Source organism: Blennius ocellaris (genome assembly GCF_963422515.1).
Source record: "Blennius ocellaris genome assembly, chromosome: 15".
Lineage (NCBI taxonomy): Eukaryota > Metazoa > Chordata > Actinopteri > Blenniiformes > Blenniidae > Blennius > Blennius ocellaris.
The window spans coordinates 18,662,386-18,681,298 of NC_137664.1; the positions used below are offsets into that span (position 1 = coordinate 18,662,386).

Consider the following 18,913-nt stretch of genomic DNA (forward strand, 5'->3'; position numbering starts at 1 on the left):
CACGGATGAAACAGAACATTCATCTCTCACCCCCTAAAAGCCCCTGTTCGGCAGGCAAAGCATGAACACACTCTTCCAAACCTTCTCCTGCTCTTACAGTGCATGATCTGATAAGCCACATAGCACTCTTCTGATATGTTAAGACGGGCACACTTTCAGGGATGTGCAGCATGCCTCGCACCATCCCCGCCTGGCTTAACCCAAATCCTCGTGTGCCTGGGAGCTTCGTGTGGCGTAGACGGCAGCGGGCCCGTGGCTGACTCTCGTTCTTCACACCTTTGCTTTTGGGGCTGCAGGTGAACAACAGCAACAAGAAAGAGTGGAACGGCATGATGGGCGAGCTCCTGGGAGGCCTGGCTGACATGATTGTGGCACCGTTGACTATAAACAATGAACGAGCCCAGTACATCGAGTTCTCCAAACCATTTAAATATCAAGGTCTCACCATCCTTGTTAAAAAGGTAAGTAGAGGGTTTTTTTTGTTGTTTTTTTGGGGAGGAGGGGTCCTTTGTAATGTCAAACTGACACTGTGGAGTTGAATGTCCTGCTCACTATTGTTCGACAATGTTCCATGCAATTTCTTCTCGTTTGTGTGTCCAAAAGATCCAAAACAGTGACAAAGCACAGGAGATATATGGAGTTTTGTGAGCTCTGTGCAGGAATTGCAGTGCATTTTCTCCACAAAGTCTCAACAGGACGATAAAATATAAGATTTAAGGTCATCAAATCTAAACCAAGTCATTCAGTCGCCGTTATCATGAGTTTGTTTGGCTCCTTGTAGTATTATGTCATCACTGACAGCAGAAAAGTAAGATGGCAGTAATGATCCGAATGAGTATAGCAATGAGTATTTAAAGAGCAATTCTTCAAATACTCAGTGCTTGACTTAAATAAATGATCCATTAACCAAATATGGAGTAATAAAAAAACAACATGAAGGTTTTAGAATTGTTCAGTCCATCCTTCTATCTTCTTTACCTGCTGTGTGCAACACGGGGTGTTAAAATATGCCAATAATCTATAAAAGAGGCTTCGGCTTGTCAATCATTTAATGAGAAAATGTGTGATGAAGGTTGATGGTACGGCAAGTTTGCATTCGATATATTTAAAAGTTAGAAATTAAAAGAAAACAATGATCATGAAGTAATTCCGTTGATTTCTGTGAGTTGTGAGTGTGGTAACTGAAGTTGGAGAGCTCGCCAGCTCCACCCAGTCCATCCATTTATTTATTTATTTATTTTATACAGCATGCAGTTTGTCCTGAGTCCAATATCATGGCTATGAAATACAACAGAGGATGGAGCTCCTGGGAATTATGGAATGAAAAACTGACGACCAAAACTCTGCTGGACTGAAGATAAACTGGGAACTGAGTGAATCTCTGCTGCCACCTAATTAACAAAAGTGGCATTCCTTAAATTTTACAAACTGCTCCTTTAAAATAGTAGTTTAGGGTATTCTGCATCCCGGGTTATTTTAACCTTCAATTGTAAGTTATTATTTTCACATAACAAAAATCAAAAAAAAAAAAAAAAAAAAAATGCATTTTGATGTGTTGTGATGATAGAGCGAGGCAGCCACAGATGGGTTTCTTTGAGAGAAACAAACACCATCTGTGATGGTTATACACATATAACACATTTTAAAAGAGAACCCTGGTGCTATTCTGGTGTTGCTGTGAGATTTTCAACAAATCAGGTGGTCATGCCATGGGTGACCGTGTGAGTTGATAAAGCGGTTACTTGCGTATGAAAGGGAGATGAAATCAATTACTTTACATGGTCATGAAGGCACAGCAGCAGCAAGCGAGAAGATGAGACGGGTGTCAAATTACAGACACTCACTGCATGTTAGCCAACTTAGGGATATTGTAAGAGTAGCATGGTGTAAACTGGCCAAAATGATCAAAATGAGCTTGCAGAAGGGATTTGTAGATGGAGATCAAAGATATAAAAAGAGACAACATCTCTTGATAATTATTGTTATTATTCATGCACAAACGTGTTGGTCTTTTTTGTTCTGAAAATAAACAATAGTAAATACACAAAACAAAACATCAATGCAAAATTTATATTCTTGTATTCTGCTCTTGTTTTTTCCCCCACAGCAATGACTTTGTGACAGATCCTCCTTCATATTTGTGTTTTTTTTTCACCAAATTCAGATGTTTCTTTCTGTAAAATGTTTTTTGTGTTTTCGTTTACACAGTATCGTTTTAAAACAGATGTCCGTTTTACAAAGAAAAGACGGAAACGCTGAAAGCGATGCAGTTATCATGTAGAAAGACTCAGATTGTCTTTTCGCTAGAATATGTACACACAAGGTCATCAGAAATGTTGATTAATCGATGATGATGATGAACGGCACTGTGTGTGTTTTCAGGAAATCCCTCGCAGTACACTGGATTCATTTATGCAGCCGTTCCAAAGCACGCTGTGGCTGCTGGTGGGTCTATCGGTGCATGTGGTGGCGGTGATGCTTTACCTACTAGACCGGTTCAGGTACAAGGAGGACCTGAGTGTGTGTGCGTGTGCCCATACGTGTGTCTGATCCGTGTACCCACGACTGAATCTGAGTGGGTGTGTGTGTGTGTAAATTCACTCCCAAAGCACTACAGATCTTCCCTCGTCGTGGACGACAAGGCAGACAGAGGTGAAGATTGGCTCCAGTCATCCCACCGCTCTGTCCTTGTGCTGCTGTCTTTTAGCCTGTTTCCTTTCTGAGGATTTTGTCTCTGTTCCGCTTCGCTCACTCATGTTCAGTTCCCCTCTCTGCTTGGGGTCACCGGGCTTTCCCCTCTTCAATCGGTTCCCTGCAATTTCTCATTCTTTGTCTTCTGCAACCCTCCCAATCTCTTCCCTCCAGCCCGTTTGGAAGATTTAAAGTAAACAGTGAAGAAGAAGAGGAAGACGCCCTCACCCTATCGTCTGCCATGTGGTTCTCCTGGGGAGTCTTACTGAACTCTGGTATTGGAGAAGGTGAGAGAAAATCTTCCCCTCTGTGAATTCAGAATGTTATCTCCTGAAGGGAACTCTGTGGTGCAGAACCCTGGAACAGGACTCATGTCAAAGCAGTGGCTGGCTCCTCTCTAATCTTCTCCCTGGAAGATGACGAATAATTGCTTTCCAGTCACAGTTTGTGCAGACAGGCTTTAGTGGGGTTTGTATTTGAACGGTGTATTGTTTGATACTTTGCAGACTCACAGTTTGGAAAATCTTTTTTGTTCCAGGCTGTAAGCACAATAATTAGCACTATATGAGACTTTTGCCATGGTTCTTCACACAATTTCACTGTCACAGACAATTTGCTAGTGCTGTTCTAGAATCAAACAGTTTTTTTCTGAAATTGGGCCAATCCTTGGTCATCTTTATTATATGGTGACCCTTGCAAGTTGTTTTAAAACTATTCGCATCTCTATGTCTCCACAACATCAGATTTGAAGTTTTATATTGCCATCAAACTCCAGCAAACTCCAGCTGAATTACACCGGTAAATCGTTTGCCAATCGTTAAATGTCATTATTATCTTCGGTTCTTACATCTGAAATGTCCCATGAAAAATGCAATTGCACCAACGCAGTCACATATGCTGAAGTATGATTATATTCCAAATGAAAAGCTACTGACCTGAAAACTCAGACCATGAATTGACCTCGCAGGTGCGCCGCGCAGCTTCTCAGCGAGAATCCTGGGTATGGTGTGGGCTGGCTTTGCTATGATCATTGTCGCCTCTTATACTGCCAACCTGGCTGCCTTCCTGGTGTTGGACCGGCCTGAGGAGCGCATCACTGGCATCAACGACCCAAGGGTGGGTGAAGCTAAGGCCATGTTTGAGCTTGTGTCCACCACTTGGTGTTTCTATCACATCTCCATTGATCTAAATGAGGAGAAATAACTCGGCAATCGAGTGGCCAAGAGGCTGGAGAAGCTCATCCTTCACATGCCTGTATAGCTTGAGCTATGTCCAGTAAAAGTGATCACGACAGAGAAGCAATTCTTTGAGAACAGATTTGTTTCAGATTTTCTGCAAGTATCTGTTGTAATGGGAAAATATCATGAGGGATACAGGGGGGTCTGGATAACAGATAAGTGTCTACCAACATAGAACAAGTGAGGCCTTTCTCTGGAGAATTAGACCCCGATATTAAGTTAAAGTTTTCTACCTTGACTGTTTCCCAGACTCCTACTACATAACCCTTTCCACTACAAAAACATCATACGGAGGACATTTTGCTCTGTAAATTATCCATTTTTGGAAAGAAATGTTTTAAATTGCTAGATTGGCCAGTGGCAGATTTTAATGAATGCAACTAACATACTCAACTTTGTTTTTCATCCCACAAATGCAAGTTTTTTTAGGAGTGTAAATATGAAAAGAGTATGCAAGTTTCCAAATCACTTCATTTTATTACTAAACTCTTGGTGTTTTGTTCCTTGTCTCTTTGCGAAGCTGAGAAACCCATCGGACAAGTTCATCTACGCCACAGTGAAGCAGAGCTCCGTGGACATCTACTTCCGGCGGCAGGTGGAGCTGAGCACCATGTACCGCCACATGGAGAAGCACAACTATGAGAGTGCCGCCGAGGCCATCCAGGCCGTGCGCGACAAGTGAGTCTCGGCCAAGCCGGGCCGACCAGGGCAAAAGTTGGCCGGCAGCTCGACTCATCGAGCCACGTAGAGCCAGGGCCAGTTCAGTGAGCTTGCGAAGGCTAGCGGGGGGCGGGAGGGTCAGGAAAGGGACATGGACCTCCGGACCAGATGGGAAGTGGCAGGACTTACTGTGACGGTCCCTCTGCTTCAGGCTCATCGCCCTTGGCCAAGAGTTACGTCAGGGACAGTGGCAGGTGTGGAGGTGCCACAACGAGCGCTGACAACCAGTGTGAGGTTGAGCTAACACTGAGTCCAGGAGCCCCCTTTTTCAGGTTGTACCCAGACGAACATCTTTGAGATTGGTGGGGGATCCAATGGGGGACGCGCCCTCACCCATCTGGCATTGGATTTCATTTGGGCCATAAGCAGCGGTAGAGATTTGCTGGTAAACGCTGAATGACACACACGATGTTGGCGTGCGAAAGAGAGAGAGCGAAAGAGCGGGGTTGGGAGCCGTAAATGTGTATGTAAACCATTGTACTGTTGCACCGTAACCCCCTCCTTCCCCTCCTCCTCCGCCCTCCTCCCTCCTTCCTCCTTCCCTCACCCCCTTCCCCCTCCCTTCCCCGCTCCCCCCACAGCAAGCTGCATGCTTTCATCTGGGACTCTGCGGTGCTGGAGTTTGAAGCCTCGCAGAAGTGCGACCTGGTGACCACGGGAGAGCTGTTTTTCCGTTCGGGCTTTGGCATAGGCATGCGCAAGGACAGCCCCTGGAAACAGAATGTGTCCCTGGCCATTCTCAGGTCTGTCCCAGCCGAAGCTGCATTACTCGTATGACTTTCTTTTTATTTGTTTCTTATCGATATGATTTCACGGTCACGTATTGACCACTTACACAGCCATCCGGTACATTGCCTTATGTTACATCTCTCTGTGTAACTCCCCTCTCCTGCCTTGTTTTGTCTGTCTCTTGTCTACTTGATGTCTGTTTGTCAAGTGCATCTGTCCAGCTGCGTTTGTTTCATCTGTGTTGCTGTGTTGGGAGTAAGCGGCTCGAGTGCTTGGTCTGTACTTGGTGTGTATTAACTGTGTTACCTCTCTCCCCACTACCCCCACCCCCTGCAGTTCTCATGAGAACGGCTTCATGGAAGACCTAGATAAAACCTGGGTGAGATACCAGGAGTGTGACTCAAGGAGCAATGCCCCAGCCACACTCACCTTTGAGAATATGGCAGGTATGGTCCTTAAGGCGTAGAGAAAGCGTTAAAAGTGATTGGACAAAAACTGCAGTGGTAAGGTACTGTAGCCCTTTTTTGTCCAATACCTTTACAAAAATCATTGTTTCCGTGTTAGCGTGGGTGCTATGTGGAAGTGTGCCGTACAGTATCTTGTGCTGTGACTTTGTGCGGTTGTGTTAATATTATGTGGTCCACAGCCGCTGTCGTCAGTAGGAGCCGGTTGCGAAATAGGAGGGTGGCGACTGCCGAGCATGACCCCGAATGTTCATGTTCGGCGGGAGCGGCGACTTTGAAGATTTAAGGCCTCACTCATCTCTGTCTCTGCTCTTTCTCCCTTTGTCTCACCCTCCAACCCTTCCGCACTTGCCAGGGGTCTTCATGCTGGTGGCTGGAGGCATAGCAGCAGGTATCTTCCTCATCTTCATTGAAATCGCCTACAAGCGCCATAAAGACGCCCGCAGGAAGCAGATGCAGCTGGCCTTTGCGGCCGTCAACGTCTGGAGGAAGAACTTGCAGGTAGGAATGATTCTCCCGTGCCTGCTCGCTTGCACCCCGGGGGTGTACGGCTAATGCTGGAATGCAAGATGGCCAGTAAAGGCTTTTTTACCCCCATTTTCAGTAGTTGTCAGACCGCCAGATCACCATCCAAGAAAAAGTGATCTCTGATGCCTACATGTAAATGTGAGGCATGCCAAGTGGCCACCCCGAAAGGTCATGACAAGTTCCCAGAGGCCAAGTGCGTCTCTTGTGTGTGCCTGCAGGAGACTCAGGAGGCCTCTGGAAGTCAAGCAGTGGCTGGGACGCCCTCATTAGTATGTAGCAGAGCCTTTTCCATCCCCCATGTCACTGCCCGTGGTAGCGTAACAATAAGATAATTAGTCTGGTGACCTTCTAACATGATGGAGATCCCAATTATAACTTCAGCAACTTATGTCTATGGCATGAGCCGGTAGTTCTAAGCTGCTGCTGCTGCTGCCGCTGCTGCTGCTGCGAACAGGCGCGCTTCAAAGGTCATATGATGCAGATACGTGAGCAAACTGGAAACAAATGCCCCACCTGAAACATTAAAAGCATATTCATTAAAGCGATTACTGTACAGCTGAAGCACTTCGATCAAGCCACTATTGATTTACTTCACGATGGCAGCCATACGAGCCAGGAGGTAAAAGCACAAATAGAGCAGAAAGATCAAAATCAATGTCCTAGTAAAATCCTACCGCAGTGGCTCTGCCAGTGCTGTCAACTGTAAGGTGCTTACTATGGTGTGTCTCCTTGTGTGCCATGGAGTCACCCAATCAGAGTGCATGCCAGAGGCTTCACGCAACACCGCCTGCCTAAACAGGCAGTGATTTAAGGGGTCAGTTCACTCAAATTTCAAAACATGCACACATACCCGTCTGATTGAGTGGTATGCAACCGTAGCAGTGGAACTGTGGTTTCTGTGATTCGGCAAGCATGTGAACAACAGAGTTATTGCAAAAATGTGCCAGAATCATGAGAGCTACAGATTTTTCTGTGCACTGAATGATTATTCGTCTCGGGCAACTTTGTTCACGACGAGGGCCAAAAAAATGTCATCCTCTTTACTTAATGGCCTATTTCAAAATTGTATTAGAATAAGATCTGCTAATTTCATTTAAAATGTTAAACAAATAAAAGTATCTTCACGTTTATTGGATCATTTCAACTTCAGAATGCTTCGAAGCTTTCAATTGAACGGTTGCAATTATTTTTGGGATAAAATGAGATTATTTCACCTTCTTCTTTGCTTCTTAATTTTTGGAAATTGTCCCACATGGAGCCAAGAGGCTCTTGAGCCTCATGAGCAGCCAGTTGTCATATCTAAGGTACAAAGTGTGGAGCACAGTTAGCGGATTTGTCAGATATATTGCAATATTTGGGAACCTTTTCTTAGAGCAGTAAGTGTGAGCCAATTACAATGCTATTTTTCACTATTGCTTTCCATCATTGAAATCAGGGGTGTCTAAACTTGGTCCTGGAGGGCTGGCTTCCTGCAGGGTTTAGCTCTCTCCCAGTTGCAGGACACCTGATTGCAATGAAGGTCTCATTATTGGGCTTTTTCACAACCTTGGTGATTACATCATCATTACATTCAGGTATGCTGAAGCAGAGAGAGAATTGAAACATGCAGGACACCGGCCCACCAGGACCGAGTTTGATATCCCCAGATTTAAATTGGTTGCAAAACTTTGAATTTTGCTTTGGTATATGTACTGTTGACTGCACACTATGTCCATCAAAGGGGCTTAACAGGTTGTTTTAAATCAATAGTTCCAATTACAATTTTAGTCATTTTACACACAGACTGGCCATGTTTTGTTCTTTTGCTGCTCTGAACTTTTGCCATCTCACCAATCAAATGAAGGAGAATGACACGTCACCACCAGGTATAAATCAGAATATATATTTGAGTGAACTGACCGGCAACAACCTATCAACTTTCTTCACCCGGTCATTGCAGGGCATGATTTGTTCCTGTACTCCGATGCAATCAATCCTGCTATAAAGTGTGGGAGCAGCGCCTCCTCCATGTCCACACACCACCTCACTCTCTGATTGGATATTCACCGAGGTATTGAGTTCCTACACGAGGGGGTCAAGTCACATTCTGTGGCGTGGCCCTGGCAGCATGTATCTGTATAAACGGTGAACCGGGTGTTGTTCGCCCTGCTGTAATCGGGACAGTAGGGCTAGAAGAAGGTACAGTATACAAATCCCAAGTGCCTGTCCACAAATCAATGTCCTCCTCAGAACGTCTTCCATCGAACTGACTACTGTATGTAATTGTTGTAAGTGTCCTCATATAACATGTGTCTTGTAGGCACATACAGCAGGTGAATGCATGCTGTGAGAAGGGAGTGGGGGGGTCACTGAGAAAGTAGAGGGGACACACGAAACTGCCCGTAGACTCAGTCTAATGTTCATTACTTGACAGCGATGATCACGTTGATTCCTCTGCACCGCTGCACAAAGACGGCTCATGCATGCTCATCTTGCTCATTGGCCATCACTGTCGGCCCTCAAGCTAAAACAATGAGCCCACAAACTTCACTTGTTCCAACTATAACCGCGATAATGGCATCTCATGCTAGGAGCACTGAGGGGGCCCATGAAGTCTTGCTAATCCAATCTGTGCTGCGTGATTATTGCTCAGGATCTTATTCATACTGTTTGGGTGCACTGATTTGATTACGCTCAGTGATCTAATTTTCACAAATTCAAAATGACAACTTAGTTATGTAGGACACAAAGTCATTATGATGGAAAGAAAAATCTTAGGATTACAGTTTTATGTGACCTCCTCCTCCTTCCTTAGCACAGCAAGCGCTGAAACCTGGAGTCCCATCGTTGGCACCATTTTGACTGCCTGTTTGTGTGTTGTATGTTATTATGTGCCTATACTGCCTCAGGTCAGTGTGTTATGCAAAAAAAGCGCAGTGCAGAACTGCACCCACACATTTTCAGACAGAACTGTAGCTTCAGACCATGTGCACGCCTGACTAAATCTGACTCTTTGTAGGATGCAACTATGTCCACATAATCTTGATACTCAAAATCTCTGAAACAAGTTAATTGGGTGTTGAACCAGCAGCCACTGCTCTCATGATGTTTTACAAAGAGATAAAAGTGCATGTTTTCTTCAAACTGCATGTCTAAAATAGTCCAGCTTTAAGAAGGATGCCACAGAGACGTAGGGGGCAAACCTGCATATCCCCACTTAGCACATTACTTCATCTGGACGATACAATCTATCCAAAGTGATTTAAATCTTTACAAGTTAAACATTTTGTTTGCAGCATGTTACCACAGTAGCCACCTGCTTTAACCTATTCTCCAACAAATGGCACACAGACTATGTTCATACTTTACCCAGAAAGTCAATAACAACCAGAACAGAGCTTTATTATCAGTAATTAGAGCAGTGGATTTCAAAATGTGGGGCAGGCTTCTCTTGGGCACCACCAGCGGGCTCTATATTAGAGATGTGGGGGTTGGGGGATGCCTTTACCTAGATGCAAAACAAATATGTGTAGGGCAAGTCTATCAATTACTTTAAAAAAGCACACCTGTTTGCGAGACAGATTAATTTCATGGCAGATTTAATGAGCTAATAAAATAAGCTTTAAACCATGAGTTAAAGAGTTAATTTTAATGCAGTAAAAGCAGTAACATATGTTATGATGTTATCAGGCAATCTAGCATTCTACTAGATATTACTACTGTTAGACAAAGTATGTTCAGCAACTTGGTTCAGACTGAGGGCTAATCCTGCCAGGATCATGGTTCTTTGGTCAAAATCGGATGTTGATATCAGTAACAGTAAAAAATCCTGCAGGTTTTCCATTAAAAACATTAAAGGAGATGCAGGCTTCTCATTTCTTCTATAAAAAATAAGACAATCATTTCGCACCACTGATTTTCCCTTCACATGGTATCCAAGCATTTACTCACAATGAATGCTAATGCTGCATTGTATCTGTTGCTCTTAGCTGTTTGCTCCGTCCTGTCAACTGAAATGATCATAATGTATTAATATTTTTGTTTACAGCTTGTTTTCCTCAGCCCTCAAGTGCCCCCAAAAACCCAGCTATTATTGTTTTAAAGTGTTCACAACTTCAACAGATCTTTGTGTAATTCTCCTCCCATGATCTGGAGTGAAAGGACTCAAGTTAACCACGCTTAGTCTGGTCTGACTATTGTGTGTAAGTGATAAATTTGTAGTATTTCAATTTGATGCTCAAATTGACTTCAAAAAGATTTACATCACTTCATATTGCCAATGCACGGTACCCGTAAAGTCCAAGAAGGTGGTGTTTTTTCTATCACAAGATCATTTACGATGATCTCCAACGCTTATTTAATGACTTCCGATGCACACAGTCACCATGTAATGGAGAGAACTGAGTGAGTCAAGTTTTATTTCCATCTTAAATTGTCATATGTGCTGCTCTTGCACGTAGAGATGGGATTGTTATCAGCAGGAATCTCTTGCTTGCCATACTGAGGCAGATTTAATATGTGCCATTTGACACGACGCTGAAGGTCGATTCCTGATTTGCTGCTGACGATTCAGCACAAAATAGCAACTTGCGCACACAAGATTTAAAAAGTACCACCTTCCAGGCCTTTTGGGGGCTCCATACCAATGTTTGTGACTTCTGTGGCGCTGCTAGTTAATGCTAGCCACGACACATCTGGCTTTCAGCTTCCCATTTGCAAACAGATGTTACTCAGATGTGCACTTGTCTGAACAAGAATGACAGTTGGTGTCAGATTGGGATGAAAAACCAAGTGTGGAAAACCCTGCGTGGTCATAATGATGATGATGATGATGATGATGATGATAATGATGATGATGGACTCCGGCAGCCCGCTTCCGTTTCAACACGTGAAACGGAGCGGCTGCTCCACCCCGCTTCACCCACCGGTCCAGCATGCTACCTGCATGGCCGGGACTGTGCACACGCAGCGCCTCCATCAGGGCTCAGAGCGGCAAGGCTGCACCTCCCGCCGATGTGTAAGAAAAGCAAAAGATTTTTTTTTTTTTAAGTCACATGGGGCATTGATTTTATTTTTTTCCCTCCTTGAACTAAGATCAATACACAGACTGACGTTCACCGCTTTACTAACATGAAATGTCATCTTCCAACAGGAGAAACAAAAAAGATCCTTTTTTTGTCCAATTGAGTCATGTAGTGCACCGATCACTCCTCCGCCAGCTCTCATCTATCTTAAACGCCTGATAACACGTCGTCGGGGAGGGCGAGATGAGAGGGAAACGCTGGCTTGCGGGGTGATGGGTGCCACAAAATGTTCCTTGAAACGAGCCTAGTCATGTGACCTGATGAAAACAGAAGCACTGCGAGTCCAGTGCTGGCCAGGAGCGATCTGTCATGCTATTTGTTTTGTGTTCTACTTATTCTATGTTTTATCCCCGACTCTTTATTCCCTCCCTCCATCCATTAAAAGAAACTTTTTGGCATGTTGAAATTCACACCACACTGCCCCGCCCACCCCAAGGGCCTCCCCCGCTGCTACTCCTCACTTTATACTTTACTGACCTTCATCTTAGAGCTCTTTCTTTTCTTCAAGGTAGCATCCATCTGCTCAGATCACCAAGAATTCAGTTCTATTATATTGTTTTGCACTTTTTTTCACAGTGAGAATATGATTTTTGCTGCTACAATAGGAAACCATTCCTTCTCCTTTGTTTCCTCATACTCCATCCCATTCCCTTGTGTGTGGGGTGAATTTCCATTATACCGCTTTCAGGTATAATGACACTAAATGGGCTTCAATTACTGACTTTTGGCGCTGTTGTTTTCCCTCTTTGATATGCATTTTTAGTGGCATCCAAAACTGTAGCTTCTCAACTTTTTGATACCTGCCTGGCTTTGGATGTGGATGTTTGCTTTGCTAGTTTATTTTGCTTTATTTTTATTATTTTTTTAATATATACGCCCTTTTTTCCCCCCTTCCTTTTTGGTTCCCTTTGGCTTTTGCTTAAGGATCTTCTTTAAAGTAATAACGATTAGGTGGATGGAAATTTATTTTATTTTTCTTTTCTCCCCCCTATGCAGCCCTCTTCCTCTCTAGAGACTCAGGATGTAAGAATACCTTAATATGAGTTTTTTTATTTTTTTTATTTTCCTGCACACAGACACACAGTTATTGTGCTGAGAGTAGCTGTGGGGCACTCTAACGGTATGAGGGCGGGTGGGCACCCAATTGGTCTGGCCAACCTGCTAAAAGTTCCTCTTTTTCTTCACTTTTCAAATGTGTTTTGACTGGTTTAAAATTGAAAAGCCCTGACCGAGCACAGACTAGATGTAGTTACGTCGAATTAAATCTGAGATTCTTTGCGTGGCAAGATGAAGAAGTTGCAAATTTGAAAAACGTGTGGTCAGGTTTTGGGGAGCGTACAGGTCAGACACTTCTGAAGCGCTCCTGAAAGGTGGGGACTTTGTGTGAAATGTGAATAAAAGCAGAATGTAAACAATAATCAATCACTGAGTTGGCCTGGGAATAGCTCAGGCAGCATGTTACAAGAAACAAATACCCAAACTCTTAATTTAAGTCATTTTTGTTGGAATACCTGCAGAGTTGTCCTTCATTGACGACAACAGTTCTAGAAAAATATTCTTTGGAGCCTTCAAAGATCGCTCTGACATGCATTTTATTTTTTGCATTGTCCAGTGGAAAATTTGTGATAGATTGATTAATGATTAATGCAGATGTGCTTTATCACAGATGAAATCATCTGTTTTACGTACTATATTTTCAGTGTCGTACTAAAATCATCTTCACCTCTATTTTCGACACATCTCCTTTGAAAATCTCTTTTTGGACCGAATCATATTTCTGTTGCTAAATCATCTTGTTTATCGGAAATTATGGATGTACCAATACCACTTCTTTTAAGGAAGAGCATGAGTACTAACCTTTAGCTACTTAGTTCCAATACAAGTACCGGTACTTATTATTTTTGTGCAACATCGAACCCAATACAGGAATCGGTACATCCCCTTGTCGTAGTAGTTGTTATTCCAATAGGTGAATATTTAGCATTTCACTACTTTTACTGTAGTTAGTTGCTGTAAAACACCCATTGTTTCCTTACATTTAGACTAAGTACCGGTAATTAGATTATTCAGTACATGTTTACTTCATCATTGCATTCTGCTTTTGTTTTTACACTTTGCCCAATGTCCCCACTTTTTTGAAGTCGAGCTTGTAGATGGTACAAAGTAGAGATCACACCCACTGACATCTTTGCTAGCCATCACTCATTCCTGTGCATTTTTAGGGGCCAAGTGAATTTCCAGAAGACTACTGTACCATCTTGTGCAGTCCAAGTGTGACAATGCTGTGAAAAAATGTAGCTGAATGCCCTCAGACTACTTCCACACCTCACATCTAACAGGCTTTATCCCTTTCTTTCCACATCTTTTTTGTATTTTAAATTTCCAAACGGCGTAGTAGTTCTTTTTTTCTTTTTTTCCCCCTCCCAATTTTTTAGACAAGTAAAGACATTAAAGTAAAGGTCCTTCGTTGGGGTGGAGGTGGTTTTGGTTGGTGGGGTAAGAAAGAACGGGTGTGACTGAGCCCACAGTCATCACCCCCCCGCCAGAGAACATGAATAATGTGTCTACATATATTCATTTTAGGATAGGAAAAGTGGTAGAGCAGAGCCCGACCCCAAAAAGAAAGCCTCTTTTAGGTCCATCAGTACCACCCTGGCCTCCAGCATCAAGAGACGTAGGTCCTCCAAAGACACGGTAAGAAGACAAAGAAGCAACATCTTCCGTTTGTCTAGTCCTCCCTCTTTCTCCCTCTTTCTCCCTCCTTCTCCTCGTCCTTCTCCTCCTCTGTCTCCTTTCTCTTTGCTGTCCTCTTTGCCTTCCATTCCCATGTCCTCCAAGACTTCCCATGTGCCACTCACCCATCTCCACATGGCTCCGCCGGCCTCTCTGCCACGTGTCTTGTCCGTTCAACCATCGATCAGCCATCCCCATTCAGGGTTCAGTATTTAGGACGAGACTCGGAGACAGTGCAGGAGTTCAGGTCAGGCCAGGGCAGGAACTGGGCTCCCAATTTTTTGGAAGGGGAGTCTCCAAAAAGGAAATTTTTTTTTTTTGTCTTTTTTTTTTTTTTTTTTTCTTGGAGGTTGGGGATTTGATGGGATTAGTTGCCTCTGGAGGAGGCGACCGAAGCAAAGCAGTCTGCCAGTGGTGTTGTGTCTTGGGCTGCTCTCACTCCCCCCCGCCCTCTGGTTCTTTGGACGTGGATTCTGGCAAATGTGTTCCTACTTTTTGGTGGTGGTGGTGGTGTACGTTGTGGTGTATGTGTCTGTGTTGGTCTTTTTATATCTGTGTCCTGTCCTTTTGCTTGATTCATTGTTTTTTTGCAACCAGTCCTGCACTCTCCTTTGTTTGGGTTTAAGCCGCTGTTGTTTTTTTCCGCTTATGGTTTGACAAAGCATGCGCTGTTTGTCCTGTGACTACTTTTTTTCTTCCAAAGAAGCAAGAGAAAAAAAAAAATCTACTTCAAGGTGAAGACAAGTTCTCATGAGAAGAAAAAAAAAAACTGTTTTCTTATTTATAAACATTGTCTATTTCAGGATTCCACTCATGGATTTCTATTAATCAGTTTTTACTTTTTTTCTTTGTCATGTTCTGTTTGTCATGAATTCTTGGTTGATTTCCAGTGTCCTTGTGGTCTGAACTGTTTGTGCCTCTTTCAGGGTATATTTTCAGGTGATGAAGACAATCTTCTTATGTTGTACCTATCGGGCTGCAAACCCCCGTGAAGCCAGTGTTGTCCAAACCTGATCCTGGAAGGCCGCTGGCCGTGGACGCCACCCTGCTCCAAGACACCTGATTGGGATGTGTGCTTTGTTAATGCAGTCCAAAGACCTTGTTCAGACACATTTATTGGATTCAAGTGTGTTCGAGCAGAGAGACGTCAATAAACTGACAACAGGACAGCGGCCTTCCAAGACCAGGATTGGACCTTACTGCCTTAAACTCTCACTGTGTTACAAGTATAAACCCAAAGCTACTCTTTTCTTTCTAGATCCTCGATTAAATAACTTCTTTGCAGCACATTGAGAGACTGTCAGGGATTTCCCTTCCTTTACAGTTTGCTTGAACCGCCCCGTTCATTACATTCAAGAGATTATAATCAAACGAGCTTTGGAAACGAAAACAAGTGACCACCCAGAGTCAGGTGATATAGCCGGTCACTGACCAATCCTGGCATGTTGGGGCGTCCCTCAATGAAAGCAAACGTCTTCTGCACTAACATTTGTGTTTTGAACGTGTTTCCCAGGGGAGATGTAGCCTCATGGGTCACAAAAGTCTGTGTTCTGTTTGATTTCTTGTCTTTCTCTCTTTCTCTTTTGTTAACTGTCTTTTCTTTATGATTTTTTCTTTATGGATGTTTCTGCATTGGAACAAAGCACCATTACTCTCCCCTTGGCCAGTTCTCAATAGAATGGGTTTGAAGAGAAGAAGTATGGGATCGCCGTTGTTAATATGACCGTGGGAGGTGTTATGTTGCTGGTTTGGAAGCTCTAGTAGGGAAAGGGGGGGAAGGGAAAAAAAAAACATAGTCTCCAAGTGGGAAACAAAATCCGGATTTAGTGTAATCAAAACAAGGAAAGACGCTTAAATCTCAAGACCTGCCATCTTCAGTCTTTGACCATTACTTTTGAGTTTATATAAATGTTCTTCTTTTATATTAATGGATATCAATGGACTTGAGTGTCAGTGTCCCTCACCCACATGCCACACTGCTCCTCTCTCCCTCTGCAAGCATGCTAATTACTTTTACCTGTCCTAGATGTAGCAACCGTAGAAAAAGTATCAATCCTCCTTGTAGTTGTGATTTATAGAAAACCACTGTCGCTGCCTTGAAAATAAGTAGCACTTGTAAGCTTTACCTGTGGTTGTGATGTCCTTGAAGTGTCTCTCCTTTGCTGGGCTGCTTGATCACAGTAGGGTGCGCTGTTAGCCGGCCCTCAAGCTACAACGTGACGAAAGATGGGGGCTGTAAGCTATGTGATGATGCAACTCGTGGGTCAAAGGGATTAAAAAAAAAAAACATCCACTCTGATGCGAACCCAAAACAAAACAAAAAAAGAGATATTTTAATATTAAGCGCTCGGTCTGGATGTTTTCCCTTCTTTCAGCATGTTAGTTGCATCATTAACAGCTTCTGAAACTGATACGCTCGATCGTATTGGCTTCAAACGAGAGGCACTTCAGATCGTGCTTACTTGAGAAAAACATAAAAATCTGACAAATAAGATCCACACACGGATGCAGACAGACAGATGTACATCGGATGTCCAACTGTTAACTGTATATAAAGATGGACGACACATCGTGTTCAACTACAAACAAGTGAAGGCAAAATATTCCAGATAAACTCAAAATAAGCTGTATCGCCATTTAAATGTTGAGTTAGGCAAGTATATGATGTAATATAGAATTATAATCCCAGGATGTTAAACTTTGAATGAGTTGACAACAATAATATACTTTGATAAACTTGAAACTTTGTTTTTAATCAGAAAGGCTTTTAAGTTACTTCAATGTCTACAAGTTTAAATTGAAGACTGTGGAAAGTGACTGAAATGATCAAGTTTGTATCAACAGCCTTGACTAGTTTGTTCATAAATAATCCAAGTGAGACGACAAAGGAAAGGTTAGTAGGAAAGGGAGCATGAAGTGACTGCTAAAGACAATTATAAATGTAGATATTTTCAGTTGGTTGTGATAAAGCTGATAAGGTAAACATCTTGTTAAGGGAACTCATTCATGCTCATCAGTTAGTCACAGCTAAACCTCGCATGTAAAGTAAACACTGATTATTTCTTTGCAGGGGAAATGTTATATTGCAGCTGAAACCTGAGTTTCATTGACTTTAACATCAGTAGACTTTGCAGTTGACAGTGACTCCTTCAGTGTGAACAGTGGCGAATAATTAGCCACCAGGAGGCTGTTGACACATTCTGGCTTCACTTTTGAGGAGTTGTCAATCTTTTTATACAGTTGATGTTTGGCTGTAATAAAACAGGTTTTTCCAACACTGCGCTGTGAGTCAGAATTATGATTGGCATACTGGAAATCCTTTGTATTATGAAGATTATAATACAGGCGAGTCACTCCACCCAAACTTCACCAAACAACGTGTCGCTCCCAACTTCATTTGCTAGGTTCAACATGTAATTTGTTTCATCAGGGGTTTATTTTTTAGCCCCTGAGCAGAAAAATCAGCCTCAGCATTGTTGAAAAAAGAGAGATATAAAACAGGCTTACTGCTGTCGGGCAAACACACCGAAAAGACTCAGCCAAAAGCAAAATCACTGTTGCCATAGAAACTAAGCACATGCATGGAATTGGGATCTCGCTCCCGCTCCCACCGCCCCCACCCCCTCTTTAGAAAGCCTACGATTCAACGCACTCTGCTTTAAAAAGAAGCACAGTCGTGTAGCGAGGACTGGACGTAAAAAGAAAGTCCTAATAGAAAGCACATTTCGAAATCGGCCCCCAGAAATTCACCTTTAATGCATCCGCAGCTGCTAAAAGTGGAGACGCCTGCATGCAAAATGACTGAGATAAACAAGCTGTCCGTTCTCTTCAATGGGAGTTAATTATCACCCAGTCAATGTGTTTGGGAGGCTGAAAGTTAGAAAAAAAAAATATGTGAATGAGGCCTGATTCAAATTTGCTGCTGGATCTTACGTCTGCTCCTCGCTAGCCCATCGCAGGCACAATCAAACCGCTTCTTTAATGGGGAACAACAAAAAACTGAGTGTGCCTGTGAAGGGTTAGAGCACCCCTGTGTTTCTGTAGGTAGAACATTCCATTCCTTGTGGACTTCAAATGAATGTTTAGGTAGTTGTTTTTGCTCTTTATTACTAACATTGCACCCAACAAGGACGTAAAAAATTTCAGCTTTTGCCAAGAAGTGACACCCTGTTATGTCTCTCTCTCTCTCTCTCTCTTCTCCCCTCCGACTTGTTTCTTCTTCGCCTCTGCAGCAGTACCCACCCACTGACATCACGGGCCAACTCAACTTGTCTGACCCGTCTGTCAGCACCGTGGTGTAGAAGGGAGAGGGCGACAGCGAGGCCCCGCTCCCCGAGGAGAGAGGAAACCAGATGAGCAGAGGAGAGAAGGAAAGGAAAGGAAATAAGGGAAGGAAGAGGGGAGAAGACTCCTTGTTCCTGTCATTCTGCCAAATCCGAAGCTTTTCAAGTTCACTACCTGTCAACGGAGCTTTTTGAGAAAGAAAGACAAAAACACACAAAAAAACCAACAAAATGCAACAAAAAAAAAAAGAGAACTCAACACTGAACTTGCACCTCTTTTTTTTAAAAGACAGGATTACCTGGTCTTAGGTGTTCGTAGGGTCCCTGAGCATGTGCAGAAGAGCCCGTCCGACTCACATATACAACTTTTTTCCTTCTGTATATTATTAACCAACTTATTTAACCTTGTTTTGTCCTTCAATTTCACGCACATTTACTCAATGTTTGATGTTTTTTCCCCCAAA

At 43.2% G+C, this 18,913-nt stretch overlaps 1 protein-coding gene across 1 annotated transcript in view; it reads left to right on the top strand.

Moving 5' to 3' along the window:
• grin1a (glutamate receptor, ionotropic, N-methyl D-aspartate 1a) overlaps positions 1 to 18,467 on the top strand; it is a gene marked incomplete at both ends in the record, with an annotated part of 46,648 nt that extends 28,181 nt beyond the window's left edge. Inside the window, 10 exon segments of the mRNA XM_080510275.1 lie at positions 297 to 461; positions 2,383 to 2,501; positions 2,866 to 2,978; positions 3,659 to 3,807; positions 4,450 to 4,607; positions 5,231 to 5,392; positions 5,715 to 5,824; positions 6,198 to 6,343; positions 14,017 to 14,127; positions 18,399 to 18,467. Of these exon segments, the coding sequence (XP_080366401.1) occupies positions 297 to 461; positions 2,383 to 2,501; positions 2,866 to 2,978; positions 3,659 to 3,807; positions 4,450 to 4,607; positions 5,231 to 5,392; positions 5,715 to 5,824; positions 6,198 to 6,343; positions 14,017 to 14,127; positions 18,399 to 18,467 (1,302 nt within the window).
• Positions 18,468 to 18,913: the final 446 nt, after the last annotated feature.